The sequence below is a fragment of the Diadema antillarum genome, unplaced genomic scaffold, assembly GCF_040938485.1.
Source record: "Diadema antillarum isolate AM-2024a unplaced genomic scaffold, OU_Dant_1.0 seq00000966_RagTag, whole genome shotgun sequence".
NCBI classification, from domain to species: domain Eukaryota; kingdom Metazoa; phylum Echinodermata; class Echinoidea; order Diadematoida; family Diadematidae; genus Diadema; species Diadema antillarum.
This window is the reverse complement of record NW_027271812.1, coordinates 221039-242500: the sequence shown is the minus strand read 5'-3', so window position 1 is coordinate 242500 and position 21462 is coordinate 221039. Positions and strand designations below refer to the sequence as shown.

The 21462-nt window shown below is 38.9% G+C and overlaps 2 protein-coding genes across 2 annotated transcripts in view; one reads left to right on the top strand and one right to left on the bottom strand.

Moving 5' to 3' along the window:
• The window catches only part of LOC139741968 (cilia- and flagella-associated protein 69-like), a 23511-nt gene extending 13918 nt beyond the window's left edge, over positions 1 to 9593 (bottom strand). Inside the window, exons 1-8 of the mRNA XM_071652533.1 lie at positions 8992 to 9593; positions 5483 to 5545; positions 4558 to 4623; positions 3332 to 3518; positions 2474 to 2646; positions 1810 to 1970; positions 910 to 1005; positions 298 to 363 (exon numbers count right to left, since the gene is read on the bottom strand). Of these exons, the coding sequence (XP_071508634.1) occupies positions 298 to 363; positions 910 to 1005; positions 1810 to 1970; positions 2474 to 2646; positions 3332 to 3518; positions 4558 to 4623; positions 5483 to 5545; positions 8992 to 9072 (893 nt within the window). The 5' untranslated portion in view covers positions 9073 to 9593. The remainder of the gene's footprint in view (positions 1 to 297; positions 364 to 909; positions 1006 to 1809; positions 1971 to 2473; positions 2647 to 3331; positions 3519 to 4557; positions 4624 to 5482; positions 5546 to 8991) is intronic.
• Positions 9594 to 20860: 11267 nt separating this feature from the next.
• The window catches only part of LOC139741967 (ceramide synthase 6-like), a 42184-nt gene continuing 41582 nt past the window's right edge, over positions 20861 to 21462 (top strand). The window contains exon 1 of the mRNA XM_071652532.1: positions 20861 to 21229. Within this exon, the coding sequence (XP_071508633.1) occupies positions 21060 to 21229 (170 nt within the window). The 5' untranslated portion in view covers positions 20861 to 21059. The remainder of the gene's footprint in view (positions 21230 to 21462) is intronic.

Genomic DNA, 21462 nt, shown 5'->3' with positions numbered 1-21462 from the left:
GGGGTATAGCTATTATGTTATTTGCAATTTTCTTCACATTCACTAGTCCTGTACCGTGAGTGAATTTGCTTTCACGATGCTGACCAGTTAACTTTCACCATCAGTATGTGCTGCCAAAGCCCTTAGCAGATCTAGCAGCTGTGAGCTGTTTGAAGTGTTTGCGCCATGGTATTGACCATCCAGAAATTAAAAACACACAGAATTCACCTCAGCCAGCTGAGGGCTTAATTTAAAAAAAACAAACAAAAAAACATACAAAATTTCAGGTCTGACAGAAGCTGGCTTTAAGTTGCATACCTCAGTTGTCTGTCGTAATGGCTGTATCCATTTGTCATCTGATGTGTGAAGGCATCTTTCAGGGCACTGCAACACAACAATGTTCATATTCTTATCTATCCTCTAAGAAAATGCAAATATAAGAGCATACAGATACACTTTTTGTCAAATCTAATTCCACTGAATATTAGTTTTGGAGTTCTAATAAAATCATAAGTCTGCTCTGTCCCATGGTAGGTATCAATGAAGTGGACAAATTTTCAACCTATGAACTAGGGCATCATAGACTTTGTTCCCCCTGTTTTTATTCTTTACTTTGTTCAGTTCATTTATCAAATTATAGATCCATTGATAACTAATTAATTTGTTCACTCGGTCATTTCTCGCCTGGTAATTTACGGCAGGGAATAGGTGTTGTACAATGTTATCACTACCTACATTACATTCATCTCACGTTCAACATGAATAATGTTTCTCAAACTTTCCTTGGGATTTTCGTTCATGGTTTTGTTTGTTCTTTTAGTGCCGGAATTCGACCAGCCAAGAATCAATATAGACGGCAAGTTTAGATAGGTGGTCTGATAGAGGGTGTATTCGTAGAATAGGGTCTGTCACAGTGCTATGTATACTTACTCAATGCAAATGAAGGAGTTCAGTTGCCTGGCCATTTCCAACCTATCTCCATTAGCCATCAGGTTCCACAGGATTTCAATTGAGAGGAACAGCAACCTGTAGGAAAGAATAGAGGCATATTTTAAGGTCAGGCTTATGGACTCTAACTGCTAGAAGGCTCCTTAAAGCCATTGTGAGAGAATTCATCTCAAGTCCTTTGCCAAGATTCAGTTAAAGACACTGAGAATGGCCGTGGCATTTCTAAAAATTTTGCTTTACTTCCTTTGACTTTTTTTGACTTGCCTATAGCTTGACACATGCTTCCACAAATCTTTGGAGTTGAAAACAGAAATTGTTACAGACAAATTCATGCTAACACATGTGGCACTTTAACATCTGGGTAAGGATGTCCCATGGAACATTTTACAGATTACAGATGGTGGAACCAGTATTACTCTATTGATATTTTGCATTGCCTTTCACAGCATAAAAGTCTGAAAATATGACAGATGCCTCGAGTAATACGTCACAGAACATGAGTTCATATAAACTGAGAAACTTAGATTTATCACTCTACTGAGCATCAGAAGAACTATCTTTATCTGGGGCCCGCTGCATAAAAGTTACTATTATGGTAACTTTGCCATCCAATGGTAACTACCATGGTAACAATACTCGACAGCCAATCAAAATCAAGAATTCCATGGAAGTTACCATTGGATGGCAAAGTTACCACAATTGTAACTTTTATGCAACGGGCCCCAGATGTTATCAAACTGATTTTAGCTCTGTTTGTTATATTTCACTCTCTCACAGAACACTTATTACAAGAAACTTAAACACGGAGTAGAGTTCCTCTCTCTCTTCACTCTGTAAAGGTTTACGACGACTACTCGAGTTGCGCTATAAAGTCTGACTGACCTGCCAGATGGGTCAGGGTCATTCATCCTGCTGCCAATGCGGCTGGCTGCGTCCGCTGAGAGCATCTTGTTACAGTTGATGGGCGAGGATGTGGAGAAGTGCTGAAGGATGATCATCAGACGCAACTTGACCTCAAGGTCATTCTCAAGTAAGGTCAGTGACTGAAAGAAGATGGAGGAAAATGACAAAACAAACTTCAGCAAGAAATCCATCTATAGGCTTTTCTGTAATTCATTTTTATTCTTTGTTTAAGTCAAAATAAATGACAGGAACAGTAGGATCAAGAAATTGAAAAAGACAAAACATACAGTCAAACTTTTATTTTTGCATACAGATATTTTCGTAAATGAGGTCACAGACATTTTGGAGAGATGTCTTTTTTTTTACAATTTGAGACCGAGGCTATAGTAAGTGCACTAATGCCTGTCCGTTCACTCCCCAAATCTAATGTGATCGAGATCAGGTGGCGATATTTGTGGCCCACGAGAGTATTTGCGATATTCCTGAAAATCAATCCCGCCTAAAAATAACAGCTTCTACAGTAGAGATCACACGTACGATAGTGATCTTAAAGAGATAATAGCCATGAACTGACAATTTATGGAGAATACGCCTCCCCCTCCATCCCCCTTTCCTCACGAAGCAAAGTAAGCTGAAAGATTACCTTGACCAGAGTTTCCGCAATGTCACTCCTCTCCACCATGGCCACGTTGTAGGCTCGGGTGGCCGGCTGGTGGTCCTGCACCTGCAGCCCCTTGGTGCTGCTGGTGTAGATGGCCTCCAGGGTGTCGGCAAGTTGGATGCGCACCTCTCTGCTGGGAACTCGCATTAGGTATCCTGCACAAAGCGGAGACGCACACACATATTGGATGCAAGTTGCGAGGTCTTACATGTCCGAATCTTCCAAATGTTGGATCTTGAGCATCCTACCGACAAGCTATAATTTGTTTTATTTGAAAATTTGCATGGTGATGTAAATGAGGAAGAGAGGTTTGCAGTAACATCATGTGCATGTGGCCCTTGAATGAACTGTTGCATGGCTAGGGTCCTCTTATGCCAAACAACAGTCCTTTCAAGGATTACTAACACACGGTGTTACCGCAAACCTCTCTTCCTCAAACTATAACTAGGGGAAAACTATTGGTCACAAGGCATTCATAAATTCACAAAACTATTACATTTCAATATGGTGTAATCATATATCACACTAGCAATTAATAGAAACTGTCCATATTGATTTATATTTGAAAGAGAAAAATTAGCAAATCATAAGATGATCTGAGAGATATATTTTTTCAATTTTTGAAAGGATGGAAAATTTGAGAGAAATTTCAAGCTCAAAGCGAACACTACACTTATTGGATTATGATTTATTTTGCTTAAAGTATGATCCACTAGCTGTTTGTAGAACTGGAGATAAAATTCAATCAACTATAAGATGCCATTATAAACCAGTATGCACCCAGCACAAAGTTTATCCATCTACCATCAAGCAATGTCCTCACAAATCTAGCAGGCTCACCGAGTTGCGAAAAAGATTCGATGACGATCTGCGAGTAGGTGGCCTCATCTGACGACTTCTCCTTCAGGAAGGGCATGCTACACAGCCGCAGCATCTCAATCATGGGTTTGATGTACATGGGCTGCTCATGGCTGCGGTCGGCACACACATTGAGGATCTTAAACACCTGCACCAGGTCTTTGAGGAGCTGATAGGTGTTTAGGAAGACTCGAGTCAAGGACAACACACAAAAGTGTATGAATCATGGGACTCCAGGGACAATGTGTCTCTACACAAGCTCTCTAGTGCGATTTGACTTTATATCACAAGCCTCTGAGATGATTGCACTGGTCTACAATATCTGAAATCATACCATTCATTCCCCCTCCCCCCCCCCCAAAAAAAAAAAAAAAAAAATGAACAGAAAAATGACAAACAATCAACGCATGAAAAGTGGAAGGAAATTTGATTGCACTGCTCAACAAACCTGCCTCCATCATTTCCAGCAATTAAATCATTCCGATGACAAAATTAAACTACAAGTAGGTTCAGAGCTCTAGCGCACTATAAGGTACAAAAACTTATTTTGAAAGAAACTGGCTTAGTTGCTGATGACTGATAATGTGAGCTTCCATTATACATTTTTAATAGCATGGACAAGCAAAACAATAGTCCCGATAAAGGTGAATGAAGTGCACATGAAGTGCACATGAAATAGCTCAATGTATGTTTGTGGAAAGATAGGATGACACTATAAAGACCATAAAAATGATTATAAAAGGCAATAGCAAATTGACAACAAAGGAATGTATTTAATGTATGTCAAATAGATATTCAAATGCATTACCACCTTTAATATCTTTCTCCTGTCAGTTGGTCATTGGATCATTGACCAGTAAGCAGTGATTTGAAAAGGCAATTAACTACTGTATACGCCAAATATTTCGCGAGGTTTTTATTTTCGCGAATTTCGCGAGTCAGCTGCTATTTGCCAAATAAAACACACATGAAACTCGCGAAATTGTCGGGAAGTGCCGATTCGCGAAAATTCACACTCACGAAATATATGCCGTACACAGTATTCAATGATAGATAACACATATTTTTTGCACATTCTTATTTCTACAAAATCCTTTCCTTTCTTCCGCTGTTGTTTTTTTTTTAAAGTCAATTACAGTTTGTAAGTGGTGAAGGTATGAGGTCACTCAGCCATATCTATTAAAGTTGGATTATATAGTAAAGGATACAAAGCCAGCATTGAAGTGACGAATGAGCCTCTGAAGAGCATGGTTGTGTCTTTCATATAGCGCAACCTAGAACGAAATAAGGAAAGAAATGCAGTTGTATACTGAGCACATTATACTTTGTGCTTTAGAAATTGACACATGTTCTGAATACTGGGTACACCTTGGTGATACAAGTAGGCCTACATCATGAAATATCAATGATTCTGCATTCTACGTGGCAAATATTGATTTTCCAAACCTTCAAATGCAGTTGTATTCTTTACATGTACACTGTATTTGTTCTGCAAACTGCATTTTTGTTTTCTCAGACTATATATAATATTTGTAAGTACATATAAAACTAAGGGTACTTGGGACACTGGTTGGTTTGTTCATAACGTATCACCATTCTAACTGAGGCTTTCAGGTTTTTTTTAAACAACACATGAGAAATTCAGTGTGATACATTACTTGCAATTGTCTTGTACATTATTTTGATAGCAGGACAGGTATCATCATTATTATGCAGACAATATTGATCTCATTTCTTTTCATATTAGAATTTCTGCAATCCACACTGTTTGCATACTACAGAGCCAGGAAATTAATGTACCCAGTAGTTGAAGATGGACCCTCTTTAGTTGCACATGTCCTCACACTATAACTAGCCAACCATTTTCAAGAAATTATTTTCTAAATATGTCCATAACATCTGCAGAATACTGCACAAATGAAAATCTGATTTCTTGAATAGTTAAAGTTAATAGCCTTTCACCCCTTCCCCCCCCCCCCCCCCCCAACTGTGACTCTTAAGTCATCTTAGACATCATCTACGACAAGTATGCTACAACTTCGGGGATATTTTCAAAATGATCACTTTTCCTCCCTTTCATCAACATGAAAATGAATTCATAACAAAATGACAAGCAAAGAATAAAATACTCACGGAATGTGGATCTGTCAACAGCTTGATGACCTTAGCAAAATTGACTGGCTGAATCTTTACACCCTGTGAAAAGTAATTAAAAGTTAATGGAATAATGCATGAGTAGCAATTGAAATTTTACATGTAAATGTGAAAGCACAACATAATTGTAGACAATATTCTTTGATGTTGAACACCCATATATTCATTTCACATTTATATACAAATACATTGTACATTAATTATTAATTACTGGTAATGAACAATGTATTTTATTATTTGTATTAAATTATTTGCCGACGACACCAAACTGTATGCCTCACGACACGAAGAGACTGATGATAACAATCTACACTTGTACAGGAGGATCTGTATGAATTCACATCGTGGGCCAAAGACTGGCAGTTATCTTTCAACCAAAAGAAATGTAAAGTAATGTGTTTTGGAAAGAGAAACCCTGGATTTAGTTATTATCTAAACCCTGACGATACATCAGAACTGTTGACAGTAACTCATCATGAGAATGATCAGATTGGAGTAATATTCGACAGCAGTCTGCATTTCTCTAACCATGTCGACAGAGTATGCGCCAAGGCAAATAGACTGCTGGGATTAATCGGGAGATCCTTATAGCTTTTCTAACATGGATGGAAGAGGCTTACAATGTCTGTAGTACAAATCAATCATTCGACCATCCCTGGAATATTGTAGTAGTGTTTGGCTCCCATGCCTAAAGAAGGACATTGTCAAACTGGAGAATGTACAGTGAAGAGCAACAAAGCTGCTACCTGGCCCGAGAAACCAGAGCTACAACACAGCACGACTGAGGAAACTGGGTCTCCCAATATTGTCATATATAGGAGACGCAGAGCAGATATGATCCAGACGTTTAAGATCCTGAATGGCCTAGACGATTTGCATCATAGCTCAGATTTCTTCCAGCAATATAGGGTACACATTCCAGGACAAGAGGTCATATACAATGTACTCAAACTCAGAAAACCCTACGCAAATTCAAATGTAAGGCAAAGGAATTTCTCACACCGAGTAGTTAACCTATGGAACAGCCTACCACCTGAATTAATCAATAGCAGCAGTATCAACACCTTCAAATCAAATTTGAGAAGTCATGGAAACATAAATTCAACTGTTATGACCCGGATACTAAATTCCCATGATGCTCCTGCCCTACATTGTACGCATGCAAATAGTACTAGTGCAAATACACTTTGCAACACTTGCAGCAAGTCTCAAGAGGATGCAGAGGGGCAAATATAAAGTCCAGTATACTTCATGCCCAACATCAAGGTAAATCAAGGTACATGTAAATAAAATCAAATCTCCACACTTAATCAAACCACAACCATACTTTACAAAACCTGCTAAGTAACAATAACAGGGTTCTCTACCAAGAGTAGACAGTACAAGGGTAGAAATTAGTTTGATATCATAGTACATTGTACAATGTATGTAGTCACCGACCTAGTTTACAAATGCACATGGTGTGGGTATGATTGATAGCAACCATACAAAATGAACAAGAGACCCGGGGGTCACGCGCTCACCTGAGTATCGCAAGTTCACCTTCCATGCTTTCTTGCAGACTCTTACCTGAGAACATTGGAAACTTATGGTGGGGGTAGCTTTGAGAATGGGGGCATTACATATTCCATCACACTGGTAAAAATACCTAGTACACTGTACTTTATAGAATGTTGGATTATGCATCTTGGGGAAAAAAAGACTTACAGCCCTATCACTTTTGATTAGAACTACAGAAAAATATTATTCATTAATTTAGGTTTGGACCCACTGGGGCCCCCAAGGAAAGCATGGTGCCCATTCAAACACTTTGAGATCAATGGGAATGCTTATATACTTGACAAGTTTGGTGAAAATCCATTATGTTGTTTTCAGCAAGAAGATGAAAATTTAGGCCCACATTTGGACCCCCCATCCCATCCTGCTTCCTTGGGTCCCAAGGGGTGGGGGGGGGGGGGGGGGAGGGCACCCCTGATTCTCCCATGAACAAACTTGAAACAACAGTCATCGATATACTGACTCAAATGTTGTATTAACTTAGCTCAATCACCTCCAGTTCTAGAGAAAATCTGTAAAGATTCCTTACAGGGTGGGGGGGGGGGACCCCTGGGGTCCCCAGGTGGGGCATGGTGCCCATTTGATGGAATTGAGATTCTATCCCCCTAGGGATGCTACCTGCCAAGTTTGGTAAAAATTAGTGATAGGGTTTTCAAGAAAAGGATGAAAATTTACAATTTCGGCCCAAATTTAGGCCCCCTGGGGTCCCCAGGTGGCCGGGGCATGGTGCCCATTTGATGGGAATGAGATTCTTTCCCCCTAGGGATGCTACCTACCAACTTTGGTGAAAATTCATTTAAAATGGCATTTTCAAGAAAAAGATGAAAATGTACAATTTGGGCCCCATTAGGACCCCTCCCCATCACCCCCCCTCCCCTGGGTCCCAAGGGGGGCACCCCTGATTCCGCTATGAACAAATTTGAAACTACAGTCATCAATGTACTAATTCATAGTATTAACTAGGAAAGCTCTATCACTTCTGGTTCTAGAGAAGAAGATTTTTTAAGATTCCTTAAGTTTGGGGGGTTTGGGCCCCTCTGGGGGCCCCCAGGTGGGGTATGGTGCCCACTTGAAAAAAATTGAGACCCTATCTCCCTAGGGATGCTACCTGCCAAGTTTGGTGAAAATCGGTCAAGGGGTTCTGAAGAAGAAGATGAAAATGTAAAAGTTTACGCATGACGGACGATGCACGACGCACGACGGATTGCGCACGACGGACGACGCACGCCGGACGAAGAGCGATCGCAATAGCTCACTTGAGCCTTCGGCTCAGGTGAGCTAAAAATTGAAGCATACATCTGTAACAATGTTAATCTTGTCAAGTGCAAGCAGAACTAGTCTTTAAGCTTTGGAAATCATTAAATTAACCCCATATTCAAAAGAAGAGAGGATTTTCATACACGGTGTAGCATTCTGTGTCATGTGTTCAAACAAGCTCAGAGTCATCGCTGTAGCAGTTACCAAGAGAAATAAGGAGAAACCAGGTACGAGGTAGACTTCTACGATCTTAACAGAATTTAATTTTTAAAGCCAAGGCAAGAACCAGTTTAGTGTTTAAAAGAAGGCAGGTGTAGGGACATGCACAAGTTAACAATCTACACTAGACCGTGTCTAGTCTAGACTCTTGCCAACGATTTCTAAATTTCTAGAACCCCTATCATTAGCAAGAGTGTAGACTAGACACATTAGACCCCTAACTGTTACAATGTTACAGTAGGCTCCTAGGGTTCTACTGTAACAATGTGATGCTCTCGGGATGCGATATTGCCCATAACTACCGTATATGACCATTCACAATCACATTTTATAGTGTCTAAGCTAATCTACAGCTACTAACAATTAAACTTAACAGTTGTTACAATTTAACAATATAGCTTGATTCGGCTTGATTCTAATAACGTTAGTAAGAACACAAGACTACAAAATCTTACCTGCTTCAAGCCCATCTCTTCATCCGTAATGATGTGCCCTACCACAGGCACAGGTGGTTTGGGTTGTAATTTAGTTGTCATTGTTCTTTGTGATACTCAACACTTCTGATTGAATCAGTTCAAATCAACCGTTTCATCGGATGATCGGAAAACTCAATGGCGGTAAACTGCCAAGATTCAAGAAGAGTGACGATGTGGAGTAGATTCCAGAATGCCGAGTTGGATCTCCAAATAGAGATTCTACCAAAATATTGCGATATCGATGCCACGATCCGTTGATAAAACAAATAGGTTCTCTAATCCAAACGCATATGTCCTCTCCATTAAATTCGTCCGACTTTGTGTTGCGTAGGATAGGCCAAGGCCGGCTGAACTGCTCAGCTGCGTCTTTCAGCTACAACACGGCCACTGAGCTGCGAAGAAGCCGAGAGCTCCGGCGCCGCACGATGACAGCTATCGCCGTACAAATGACGGGCAGCGCGGTGCAATTCCGCAACCCGGTCAACAAATATACGATAATATATCGTTCCAGTTATCTTCAAATACATAAGAGACCTGACTTCCAAATTTGAAAACTTGGGCCTTCAATTCGTCAGTATTAGGGGTATCTACGATGTCATTTAACGGAATGGTAAAGTAATGTCCGATTATAACAGGAAATTCACTTTACGTCGAGGCATCGCCATATTTACAGTTGCCAGGGAATACGCGCACTGCATTCTGGGTAATTTCCACTTTGCGTATGATGGCGTAGTCTTTGATCTGTTAGTCATTGTACCATAAAAAAGGTTTAGATCCAAGTACGAAAATGGTTCACACTAAATGATACACATTCTTGGAGATCATCATCTTACCTAGCATATATTATGTCGTAAAATGATCTTTAAATCTCTGAGAAATTCGATGATCACCCATGATTAATGTTTCACTTAATATGACCACATCAATGAAAAATCAAAGAGTTTGAATGAAAGTCTACGTTTTTATATGGTGACCACTCTCAAATAATTCAAAAAGTGCATGTGGGTAATAAATTATCTGTGATCATATACAACAAAATTTGATATATCTTAACGTTTACAATTTTTCGTTACTACTTAGGAAGAAATATAATTTTCACACAACCATTTGTTTCCCATTTGCGACGATAAATGTCGCAAGTATTCGCGGTATGATTTTTAAAGGACACTCACCTTCATTACAATTGAGAGATTGCAGCAATATCACTACTACACAGACGAGTGACAGTTTGAGAAAAGTGGGACAATCCGTTCAAATGTATGATTTTTTGAAGTTTCAGTGCCGTCATCGCTGGATGAGAAGACTACTACAGCTTATGATGTCACATGCGTATGAATAGAACGAAATAGAGAAATATAAAGACAATTTAACACACTGCAAAAAGTCCGGTGTTAAATAGTGAACACCGAGCTGGTGTGAAATTTTCGGTGCTCATTTATGGTGTTAAATTAACACCTCCGGGTGTCATTTCCAAATATAAAACTGTTTTTTTTAAGAGTTTCTTAGTAACTGCACTTCTTGTTGATTTTTAATTTAAACAAGACGATCAAGAATTTTACATTAAAATACTAGATTTTTGAAAAAATGTGAAAATAAATTTACACCACAGTAACACCAGGTGGTGTGGTCTCTTATTGAAGCCGGGCGGTGTTAAACCATTGATATTAACACCAACATTTTTTAATTAACACCGGTACAGTGTCAAAATAACACCAGGTACAGTGTCAAATTAACACCACGAAGCGTCAGGTGAACACTTTTTAACACCATCACAGTGCATTTTCAACACCTGTGGGTGTGGTCATTTATTGAAGTTTGATCGGTGATAGATTTATCACCCGTGGTGTTAAATCCAACACCGCTGTTTTTACAGTGCATAATCATTTCAGTGGCGGATCCAGAAAGAAAAGAAAAAAAAAAGAAGAAAAATGGGGGGCTGTGGGCCCCCCCCCCCCCCCCCTCTACGGAATTTCTGGATCCGCCCCTGTTGTTTTCACTTGTCTCGTATGATAAAGATGACTTGCCTCTTTCAGAAGGCAGGAGGAATGATATAGGTTTTCCCAGTCAATTTATTTCATAATCTTGTCATTCAAGTTCCTATTCCGAGCATTGATAGTTTCACGCATTCCACGCTCACTGAATCAGCAATCAAATTCAAAATCCGGTCACTATCGGAGCAATCAATATTGTTAGATAGCGAGCACGCATTTCAGCAAATGAGCATTCAAATTCATTTCAAGTCGGCGACGGAATCTCGTCGGTCATTTTAATTCGTGAAAAGGTAACCATGTTCCAAATAAGTCCTCATCACCTATACAACATCAGCCATAACCGTTCACCCGGGGGGCCTACTTAACTGACCTAATCTCATCGAAACCCAAACCGGCTGCACGCATGGACCTCAGATCATCATCTGTACACAGCTCAGCTCAAACTAGGCCCTCGTACCCACAACTGTAATTATGGTGACCGCGCTTTCTCCGTTTGTGCTCCCTTTCTCTTGTACAACCTCCCTACTCATATTTAGTCCTCCACCTCCATTGACATTTTCAAAAAGAAACCCAAAACCCATTTATTTCAAGAACAGTATACTTATGATAATGTATTGTCGATTATTTGTATTCGTAGTTGATTTATACCTTCTTTTGATAATAGTAAAGCGCTTCGAAATATGTTTGTCTTAAGCGCTATATAAATTTTCCATATTATCATTTTATTGTTATCATTATTGCACGGAGTGTCAAACATGCCAAAATTCTAAAATAGTGAAAATTATATTTTGGATCAAAATCCTCTCGTGATTGGACAAAAGAGTAGCTTCACCTGATTATACGATATTTTAAACTATTTCAGAATGTTGGCCTGTTTTACATTCCATTGTTTACTATTTGGAAAATGACGTCAATGCGTATGAAATTTTTCAAATAGTGCACTATCTTTAAAATGATGTCACAAAGCGTATCCGGGCAATTACCCCCAGAGGGCAATTACCCCCCAGCTAAATACTGGTTAGTGGTAAGGTTAGAGCAAAGATTAGGGTTAGGGTTAGGTTTAGGGTTAAGAGATTGGGTTAGGCATAGGATTAGGTTCAGGATTAGGATTAGGATTAGGGCCAGGGGAACGGGCCGGGGTAATTGCCCAGGGGGTAATTGCCCTAGACCCGTCACAAAGTAATAGTGCATCACAAAGCAATTCTGATCGCGCGCTGCTTCATATATGGTCACTGTGAGAAATGTAACAATAAAAGTTGTGACATCACAAAGCAAATTTTCTAAAGTCGCGCGCTGTTTCACGGGTCTAGGGCAATTACCCCTTTCGCAATTACCCCGGGCCCTTCCCCTGGCCGTAATCCTAATTCTAATCCTGAAACTAATCCTTACCCTAACCTAAACTTTCCCTTGGTATCTTTGCTCTAATTTTACCACTAAACAGTATTTAGCCGGGGGTATCGCTGCCCGGATACACACATAACGCAACACCACCCACCACAAAGTTACACAACTTCTCGCCTCACATTTCCCCCTTCTTTTGTCTAAATTGTTGGTCGCAAATATAAAACAAATATTTTCTGCTTAATTTCGGGTTTCTGATTAAAACTACGGGCCTCCAAACGTCACTTCGAAATTCTGCAAAGTTCTATAATCACTTGAAACACTTTCAACTACCAGAATCACTAAATGATGCAGTTTTGATCCAAAATATACAGTCTGTTCTGAAAAAAAAGTCATCTAGTTATGATTGAAAGAGCCATTACGATTACGAGTACGTACTTTCAACTATTTCAGAATGTTATGACCATGTTTGACACTCTTGAAGTACTATGTTGAAAATGGCGACACTCTTAGTGACGACATTTTCCAAATAAATATATGTATACACTATTTGTTTTTAAATCTTGTTAAGATGATGTCAAAGCTACTCTTGTGATGAATAATCAACTTTCACGAATTATGCATGGCCGGCGGAACCGCGGGGGCCGAGGGGGATCGGGCCCCCACACTTTTTGTGCACCATACAAAGGAATACAAAAGGTGTCATCACTTTGGGCCCCCACACTTCTTCTTTTTTTTTCTTCTTCTTTTTTTTCTTGTCAGCTGAAACCCGGAAGTGGGAGGAGAAAAACGAGCTGAGGACCTTTTTTTTTTTTTTGCTTGTCAGCCGAAGAAACCCGGAAGTGGCCCCCACCCCACCCCCACCCCCACTTTTGAAAACGCTCCGCCGGCCCTGTTATGAGTACAACCTGTACCCTTGCAGCAGTGGCGGATCCAGAAGGGGCGCACTGAATGGGCGCGCGTCCCCTCTTTACTTTTTGTTAAAAACAAAAGAAATAAAAAGGAAAAATGCAAGGGGGGTTGCCCCCCCCCTTTGATTTTGTAAAGGCGCCTCTCCTTTATCGGAATTCCTGGATCCGTCCCTGACCAGTACTCAGCGGCCATAATTATGCTGAAAATTCGAATGCCTGCCTCCCATAATGGGTAATAATTCTTACGCTGCCACGGCTACGTGCTTCAATTTGGTCGGATCACTGGGTCGGATACTAATAGAGCGCCAGCTATCGATTCCTATTTCCCCCTTCTTTTGTTTATTTTTTAAAATCCAAAATAACTGTTACAATACATACTTTGTCTTGACAATTTCTGGTAAAAACTATTGAGAGGTGATTCCAAACTGAATTCATTGCCGAGAGACGCAAAATATCCTAACTCATACAATATATACGATGAAGGTTTTGGAAGTGTGTGATAGACATTATATTATGTAACATTCAACATAATGTATACGAGTTGAGTCAATGCTGCAATACACAAAACAAAGTGAAAATCAAACGTTCTGGGTGTGTTTGGATATAGGTCTTTCCTACGTGGCCACCACAATGCAAGGAAGCACTTTAAGGGGAAGTTCACCACCCTAAAAATTAGTCTGTGTGAATAGAAGCAGAAAAATGAGAGGAACGGAACAGCGCAAGTTTGAACAAATTCTGATCAAAGTGAAGCAAAGTTTTGATTTTTTTTTTTTAAAGTTGTAACCAATGTTTAAAATTGTGATCAATTAAGCACAAATTGGCAACTCCGTGGTGTATATAGCATGTGAACTCATGTGAGCTTCAATTCACCCTGTGCATAAAGTTTCATAAAATATCAGTTTTTCTCGTTATTATGGCCTTTTTATTGCGTGCAGAATTAGTTGTATTAAAAAAATGACCTCCAACTCTTCCCGTTTGTTTTGTTTTGTTTTGTTTTGGCCTTTTTATTGCGTGCAGAATTAGTTGTATTAAATAAAATTACCTCCAACTCTTCCCGTTTGTTTTGTTTTGTTTTGTTTTGTTTTGTTTTGTTTTGAAATGACCTCCAACTCTTCCCCCCTTTTTTTTGTTCTGCGTCCCTAACCCTCCCCTTTCGGTTCCTGTTGTGTGTAGTCCTTGTGATTGCTTTCCCTGCCTGTTTTTAATTTTGCCTCTGACGAAGATTCTGCTAGGATCGAAAGCTCATCAGGCCCCTTTTGACCACTCCCCTCCCCCCCCAAAAAAAAATATATATATGTACATATATATATATATATATATATATATATATATATATATATATCAAAATGACCGCATTAAAGTAATTATACAATTTTGGTTGAGATGAGGATTTAGATTTTAACCTTTTGCGAGATAACTAGAAACCACTAATGACTATGAAAAGAACATATACATTTCTACGAGGAATTCAGAGTTTATTTGAAGAATTGGTTTTGAAATGATTGAGATATCCAAAAAAAAAAAGGTAAAACAAAGTGGTCCTATAATAAAAGGTGCATAGGTCCCATCTTAATAGGACCTCTTTGTTTTTTGGAAAGCTCAGCCACATCAAAACCATTTTTTATCTAATAAACTTTGAATTCATCTTAGAATTGTATATGCTCTTTAGTACAGCTGTATTTCGTAAGAAGTTTCTAATTATTTCACAAAACAGTTGGGAATCTGAAGCCCCATCTCAGCCAAAACTATATCCTTTATAGGGTGCATGTATAGTCATATTCGGTTGGGAATCTTAAATGATTTTTTTGTTGTTCTTTAGGTCTATGGACAGATAAAAAGGAAGGGGGAATTTGCATTTGACGTCGCAGAGTTTCCAATTCTTGTTTGATTTTTAAAAATTGTAACTTTCTCGGGTTTCATCTATTTTTTTTAAATCAAACTTTCACTTTCCTGTTTTATTCACAAAAACTATTTTCAATGTGTACGTATTTTCCCTTGTAAATGATATAGAAAACTGTATACCATCTATGTCTATTAATGGGACTGACGGATTAAGTCCCGTCTGAAGGATTGGGTATGCAACGAGGATAAAGGGCCTATTATAGGAACATTCACAACCGCTTCTGTCTCGAGCAGACTCAAATCATATTATGCATGGATATGCATGGACTTCAAGATCGACCCCAGATCGGCTGCATGGTTTTATAGACTGAGCCACGACGGCTTCTAGCTCTCCGAGGCGTGTTATCCCCAGGAATGTTTCCGTCGGAGGAACCATCAGGGAAAATGACTTAGGTGATAATGCTATTATAATTATCATATAAATCTTAGTTGAATGACGCGGGTTGGTGGAAATTTTGCACAGACAAGGCCACGATATAAAACAAGGCAGCCAAGAAGATTAAAAAAAAAAGAAATACGAGTATAATCAGCACCCCTCCCACCGTAAAAAAACTTTTTCAAATAAAAAAATGTATATGTTGTTCAAAAGTCATATTTTGCGAGTATTTATTAAAGGAAAACACTCAAAACATCGTTACTCAGTGATTAAAAGACCGGAATTGGTTGTTTGTAAAATAGAAAGGGAAAATTAAATAACACACTCTTACTTTTCAGTAGCAGTAGAAATAATATTCAATTCAATTCAATTCAATTCAATTCAAATGAAATGTTATTTGCAATAACACATGTTTGCTGGCGATTCAGATTCTAAGAAAACAAAACGTACACTACTACAAAAGATGCATAGATTTTGAAACTAATTGTTCAGAATAATTGCGTCAATAGAAAAGATTGACTTTGAATGATTCACTTGATCAGTTGTATGCGCATTCGTCATATAAAAGATGATACATGTAGTGATGTACTTGATCGAGGTCTGTGTGCTCCATATAAACTCAGAGATGAACTTACAATGATATATCAAGATCAACAAAAAAGTTATGATATTTGATGTGAGAGTCTTGTCAGAATTTATGATCAACAGACTAAAATGCTATTTTATTTAGACTTTGCATTCAGTTAGATTACAATCACACAAATAGAAGGAGTAACTAGTCCTATCTTTTAAATCAACGTAAAATGCGAGCTTTAATTTGACATTAATTGAGATATAAATTATGAAACACACCTTTTTTACAATGCCATGTTCGTCTTAGTCCAACAAAACTGCATCAACTTACACATCATGTCCTACACACCAAAATGGGCTAAATCAATAGGTCAAGGTGATTGTTGCATTTTTTCTTTCGTCTTAGTAAACATCTGTGTTCATAATCAACCAGTCCAGTACTCTTTAAAGGCATCACATTCTTTTGTATCCCAAAACTTATTCTATCAACAGCACATTAGATTCTGCATGATTTTAACGTCAGCATAATAACTATTATATTTTGGGTCAAAACTTATTCTCTATAGTGGTTGGGTGAAAGAGCTTTATGTGATTATAGGTATTTTCAAGGAGCTTCGGCGTTTTCAACAGTTACTATGTCAGAATGTTGGCATATTTCACACTTCATGAAGAGCTGCATGTACATGTAGGCCTATATTTGCGAAATGACGTCACTTCTACGACGACATTTTGCAAATAGTATACTAGGATGTCACAATAAAGCAATTCTGAAATTGTGCTCAGCTTTGTACCGTCGTGGTGTGATATGCAACATTTTTAACAAAGCAACTGTGACATCACAAAAAAATCCTGACATCGCGCACAGCGCCATACAGTCACTTTGTGAAATGTACGAGTATTTTCTTGTGACGCCACAAAGCAATTTTGACTTTGCGCACTGCTCGTATCGTCACTCTGTGAAACCACTTTGGTTGAAAGTTGAAAGTTGAAAGTTTATTTACTCACAACCCAAACTCTGGGTATCGGAGTCCAATGAAAAACATATAGCACATTATAATATCAATAAATAATAATTGCAAATAACTCTGAAAAGTGTACAAAACAAATATAACAAAAAGAATAAGAATGAAATGCGATTGATGAAAAGAGAAAAAATGTACAGAAATATACAATATAATATACACGATATATGGTGAAAAAAAAGAAAAAAAGAAAGGGAAATATGTACGAGAGAGAGAGAGAGAGAGGAGAGAGAGAGAGAGAAGGGATATGGAGGTGAAGAGGGAGAGTGAGAAGGACACAAGACTGGTGAATTAACAAAAGATATACGAGTGGCTTTTGGTTCAGGAAAAAAAAAAGAAAAATAGAAACAAAAAAGAAAAACGCAAAGACATACGGAAATGAATTCATACGCTAAGTGAACAAGAATGAAGGAAATATGGAGACGGAACGAGAAGAAGAAGAAGTAGAGAGATGGAAGAAAAAAGAAGGAGAGGGTGAAAAGACAAATAAGTTATATATCAATTGTAAAGAAGGCACAGCCTATAAAAAAAGGCATGTAGTATTTGCAAAAAGGATAAAAGATACTAATAAGCTAAACATGTGTCATTATATAATTACAAAACTTGGTAAATTGGAAAGGACTGTTTTCTTTTGACAATTAAACAATTGATCCATCTACATAGTGTTTGGGTATTTCCAGTAATATTTTTTTTAAGTATTTCTTTCGTTGTTCATTAAAGAGTCTACACTGAAAAAGGTAGTGAAATTCATCACCAATTTTCTTTTCATTACAATGGATACAAAATATTTCGTTTCTTGGACTCTGATTGTATCTTCCAGAAACAATTGGTAGTTTATGATTAGCGCAACGGAATTTACATAAAATGTTTGCCTGTGAATCATTAAGGTGTCGAAAATACTTCTCATAATGAAGATCCTGCTTAAAAATTCGATAATTTAAACATTGAGAATTTTTGTCTACATTACTATGCCACTCTTGTTTATAAATATCATTTAATTTGGTACTAACTAAACTTTTGAAGCCAGCTAAAGTGAGATGTGATGCTTGGCTGTTCCAAATTGCAGTTAGACCTAAGTTGTTAAATATTTATTTTATCCTAATTACCCATGTCATCGAATTTTCTTGCCTCGCCGATAAAACATATTGAAAATTATACAAAACATGCGCTATCTTTGACATACTACTGTTAACAAGTTTAAACCAAACATTAACATCCGAAGGGTCACTGTTTGTTGTTTTTTTTTTTGTAATCTGTCTTTACCTATTTCTCCGTAAACCATACAATTCGGAGTTCGCTTATGTAATCCAAGAAGTACCTTACAATATCTACAAAAGAAAGTTTCAATTTAGGCGAGGTCTTCAAAATCCCAAATTTCACTGCCGTAAAGCAAAATAGGCATGATCAAATGTTCAAACAGCTCTATAGTTTTACGTCGATTGGAAGGAGGAGAGGTAAAATTTTGCTTTTCATGGAATACAACGCTCTTTTGGTTTGGGTTACTTGTTTGTTTATAGCTTTCTTAAAAGTATTATTATGATTGAACGTCGTTCCTAAGTAAACATACAATCGCAGACACAAATTTTGTCATCTCTGAAAAGAAAGGTAGGAGCTGTTCTAACTTTTCCACGGGAAAAAATAACTATCTTAGTCTTAGCAGTATTAACGGTCAGATGCCACAATTGGCAATAATGAAATAAAGCATCAAGAGCTAAGTGGAGTTCCTCAGCATTTTCAGCCGACACAATCGTATCATCTGCATATTATAGTAATGTGAATAAATCAACAAACACATTCACTTCTTCGGTAGAACACGTTTCATTGATACCTGACGAAAGAGAATCCAGGTCAGGATATCTCTGAGACAGAAATGACGAAAAATCGTTTAGATACAACGAACATAATATTGGTGATAAATTCTCGCCTTGTTTTACACCTATGTTACTCTTTAAAAATCTGATTTAGAATTGTTATAAAAAACGCAGGATTTTGACTTTCTATAGATATCCTTAACGACCAGGAGTAATTTACCATTAATTCCATGGTCAAACAATTTAAACCACAGTGAAGCTCTATCAACCAAATCGAAAGCTTTTTTGTAATCAACAAAAGCTGTATACACCCTTTTCCTTCTCTGTAAATAAAACTCAAGAAAAAGCATGTAATGAAAATACATAGTCCATAGTTGAATATCCGCATCTAAAACCAGCTTGTTCCTCTCCTAACAGGCATTGTGATTCTACAAACAAAGTTACTCTATCATCTAATACTGCCGTGAATAGCTTCCCAACACAGCTCAATAATGTAATACCTCTGTAGTTGTCAACACAATCTCGTGAGCCCTTCCCTTTATACAATGGTTTTATCAAACCGTTTACCCAATCTGTTGGGACAATGCCACTGTCGAATACAAGATTAAACAATTTGGTTATCAACTTGACCAAATTTTTTGAACTATTCTTCAGAAGTTCATTCAAAATCAAATCAAGGCCTGCTGCCTTATTCTTAAGTCGTTTCATTTGATTGACAACTTCCGATATTTCAATCTCTCTGTCTAATTCTTCATTTGACATATCATTAAGCAGTGCTTCAATACCAGCATCATAAGAAACGTATCAATTTCTAACAAAACAATTGTGACGTCATAAAGTAATTTTGACATTGCGCGCGCATTGCTTCATGCCGTCACCCTGTAACATTTTTTAACAAAACGATTGTAACGTCACAAAAGCAGTTCTGGGGGGGGGGGCGTTTCATCAACGAGTTCGTCGGAGGTTTTCACCGACAAATTTGCTATCAGCCAATCAGACGCAAGGATTTCAGTAGCTTTTAACAATTGTCGGTGTAAATCACCGACAAAAAGTTTCATGAAACACCCCCCTGCACACCATGCGCTGCTTCTGGGTCAGTGCAGGGGGGCGTTTCATCAACGTGTTCGTCGGAGGTTTTCACCGACAAATTTGCTATCAGCCAATCAGACGCAAGCTTTCAGTAGCTTTGAACAGTTGTCAGTGTAAATCACTGATAAAAAGTTTCATGAAACGGTCCCCAGGATCAACATCGCATTCACCGCACGTCTCGCCTTGCATTTTTCCCCATTTTCACTTCTTTTGTTTAATTTTTTTTTACCCCAAATATAAAACACGTATACTTTGCCCCTAGTGCCTCCAAAAGAACTACTCGAGGGCTGCACTGCGTCACCATCAACATTATCATCTTCATCTGCATCGTCGTCCTCGGCAACATCACTTTCACTACATTTTCTCCAAAGAGATTTTTCTCCTCTGCGGAAAATCTCTTTGATTTTCTCCAGTCAGCACCTGCAGCTGCGGCTTTCGTGTTGTATTTGTCGCGTCTGTGTGCCAGCGGCTAGCTGCGCCCTCAAAGTTCGCCTCTTTCATCATCATAACAATAGAATGCAATCGATCGATTGAAGACGCTTGATGCTTCTTGTGCGTGCGATCACCATCGGAGTGTATCACCATGTGAGACAATTGCGGTTTTGGCTTGGAATGGAACCTGCTGCGTGTACGTGAAGAAGCGAGGAGTTCTGTGGTGTCTGCTACTGATATCTCGACTGCATGATATGCGCATTCTTCGCGCGATTTTGCTTCGGTCCTTTGGTGTTACTAGTAGTTGGCTAGCGGCTTCGGTGGGTGGCGTTCGACCTAATCTTCATATCGATGTAAGCTGGCTAGCTCGCAGGTGGCTACGGCAGCGGTGCGCGGTCGTGGGATACAGGTTGTACATTTTTGTATCTAGTGTTTTGTCTAGTATTTGGCAAGGCTTCTAGCGATTCTACAGTGCAGTGGAAACGAACACATAAATAGATAATTTACAGCTAGCTTGCGTAGTGCCACATGGACAGACGACTGCCGCACGTATAACGCGTAACGGTTGACGACCAGCAAGCAGGCAGAAGGAACAGAAAATGGCAGGAGGAATATCATGGTTTTGGAACGAAAGATTCTGGTTGCCAGCCAATGTCACCTGGGCAGATCTGAAGAATACAGATCATGCAGTTTATCCGAAGCTTGAAGATTTCTATGCGGTTCTTCCTCTTGCCGTTGTGTTGCTCGGTATTCGCTTCGTATTTGAAAGGTAAGTTGCTTGTTTATTTGGATGATGCACGGAGATGACATACGACTGACTCACACACCCGCCGCGCCGCCGGCCGCCGGAGGATGGGCCGGTGAACGCGGTTTGTTGGTAATGGTTGGACACGGAGCAGGGGGGTGGTATGTGGTGTGGAGCTTGGAGCGCGTTGGCAGTTAGGAATGAATAGGAGGGTTTAGGCGTCGCTACGCTACCTGAGCTATCTGACCGACCCGCTG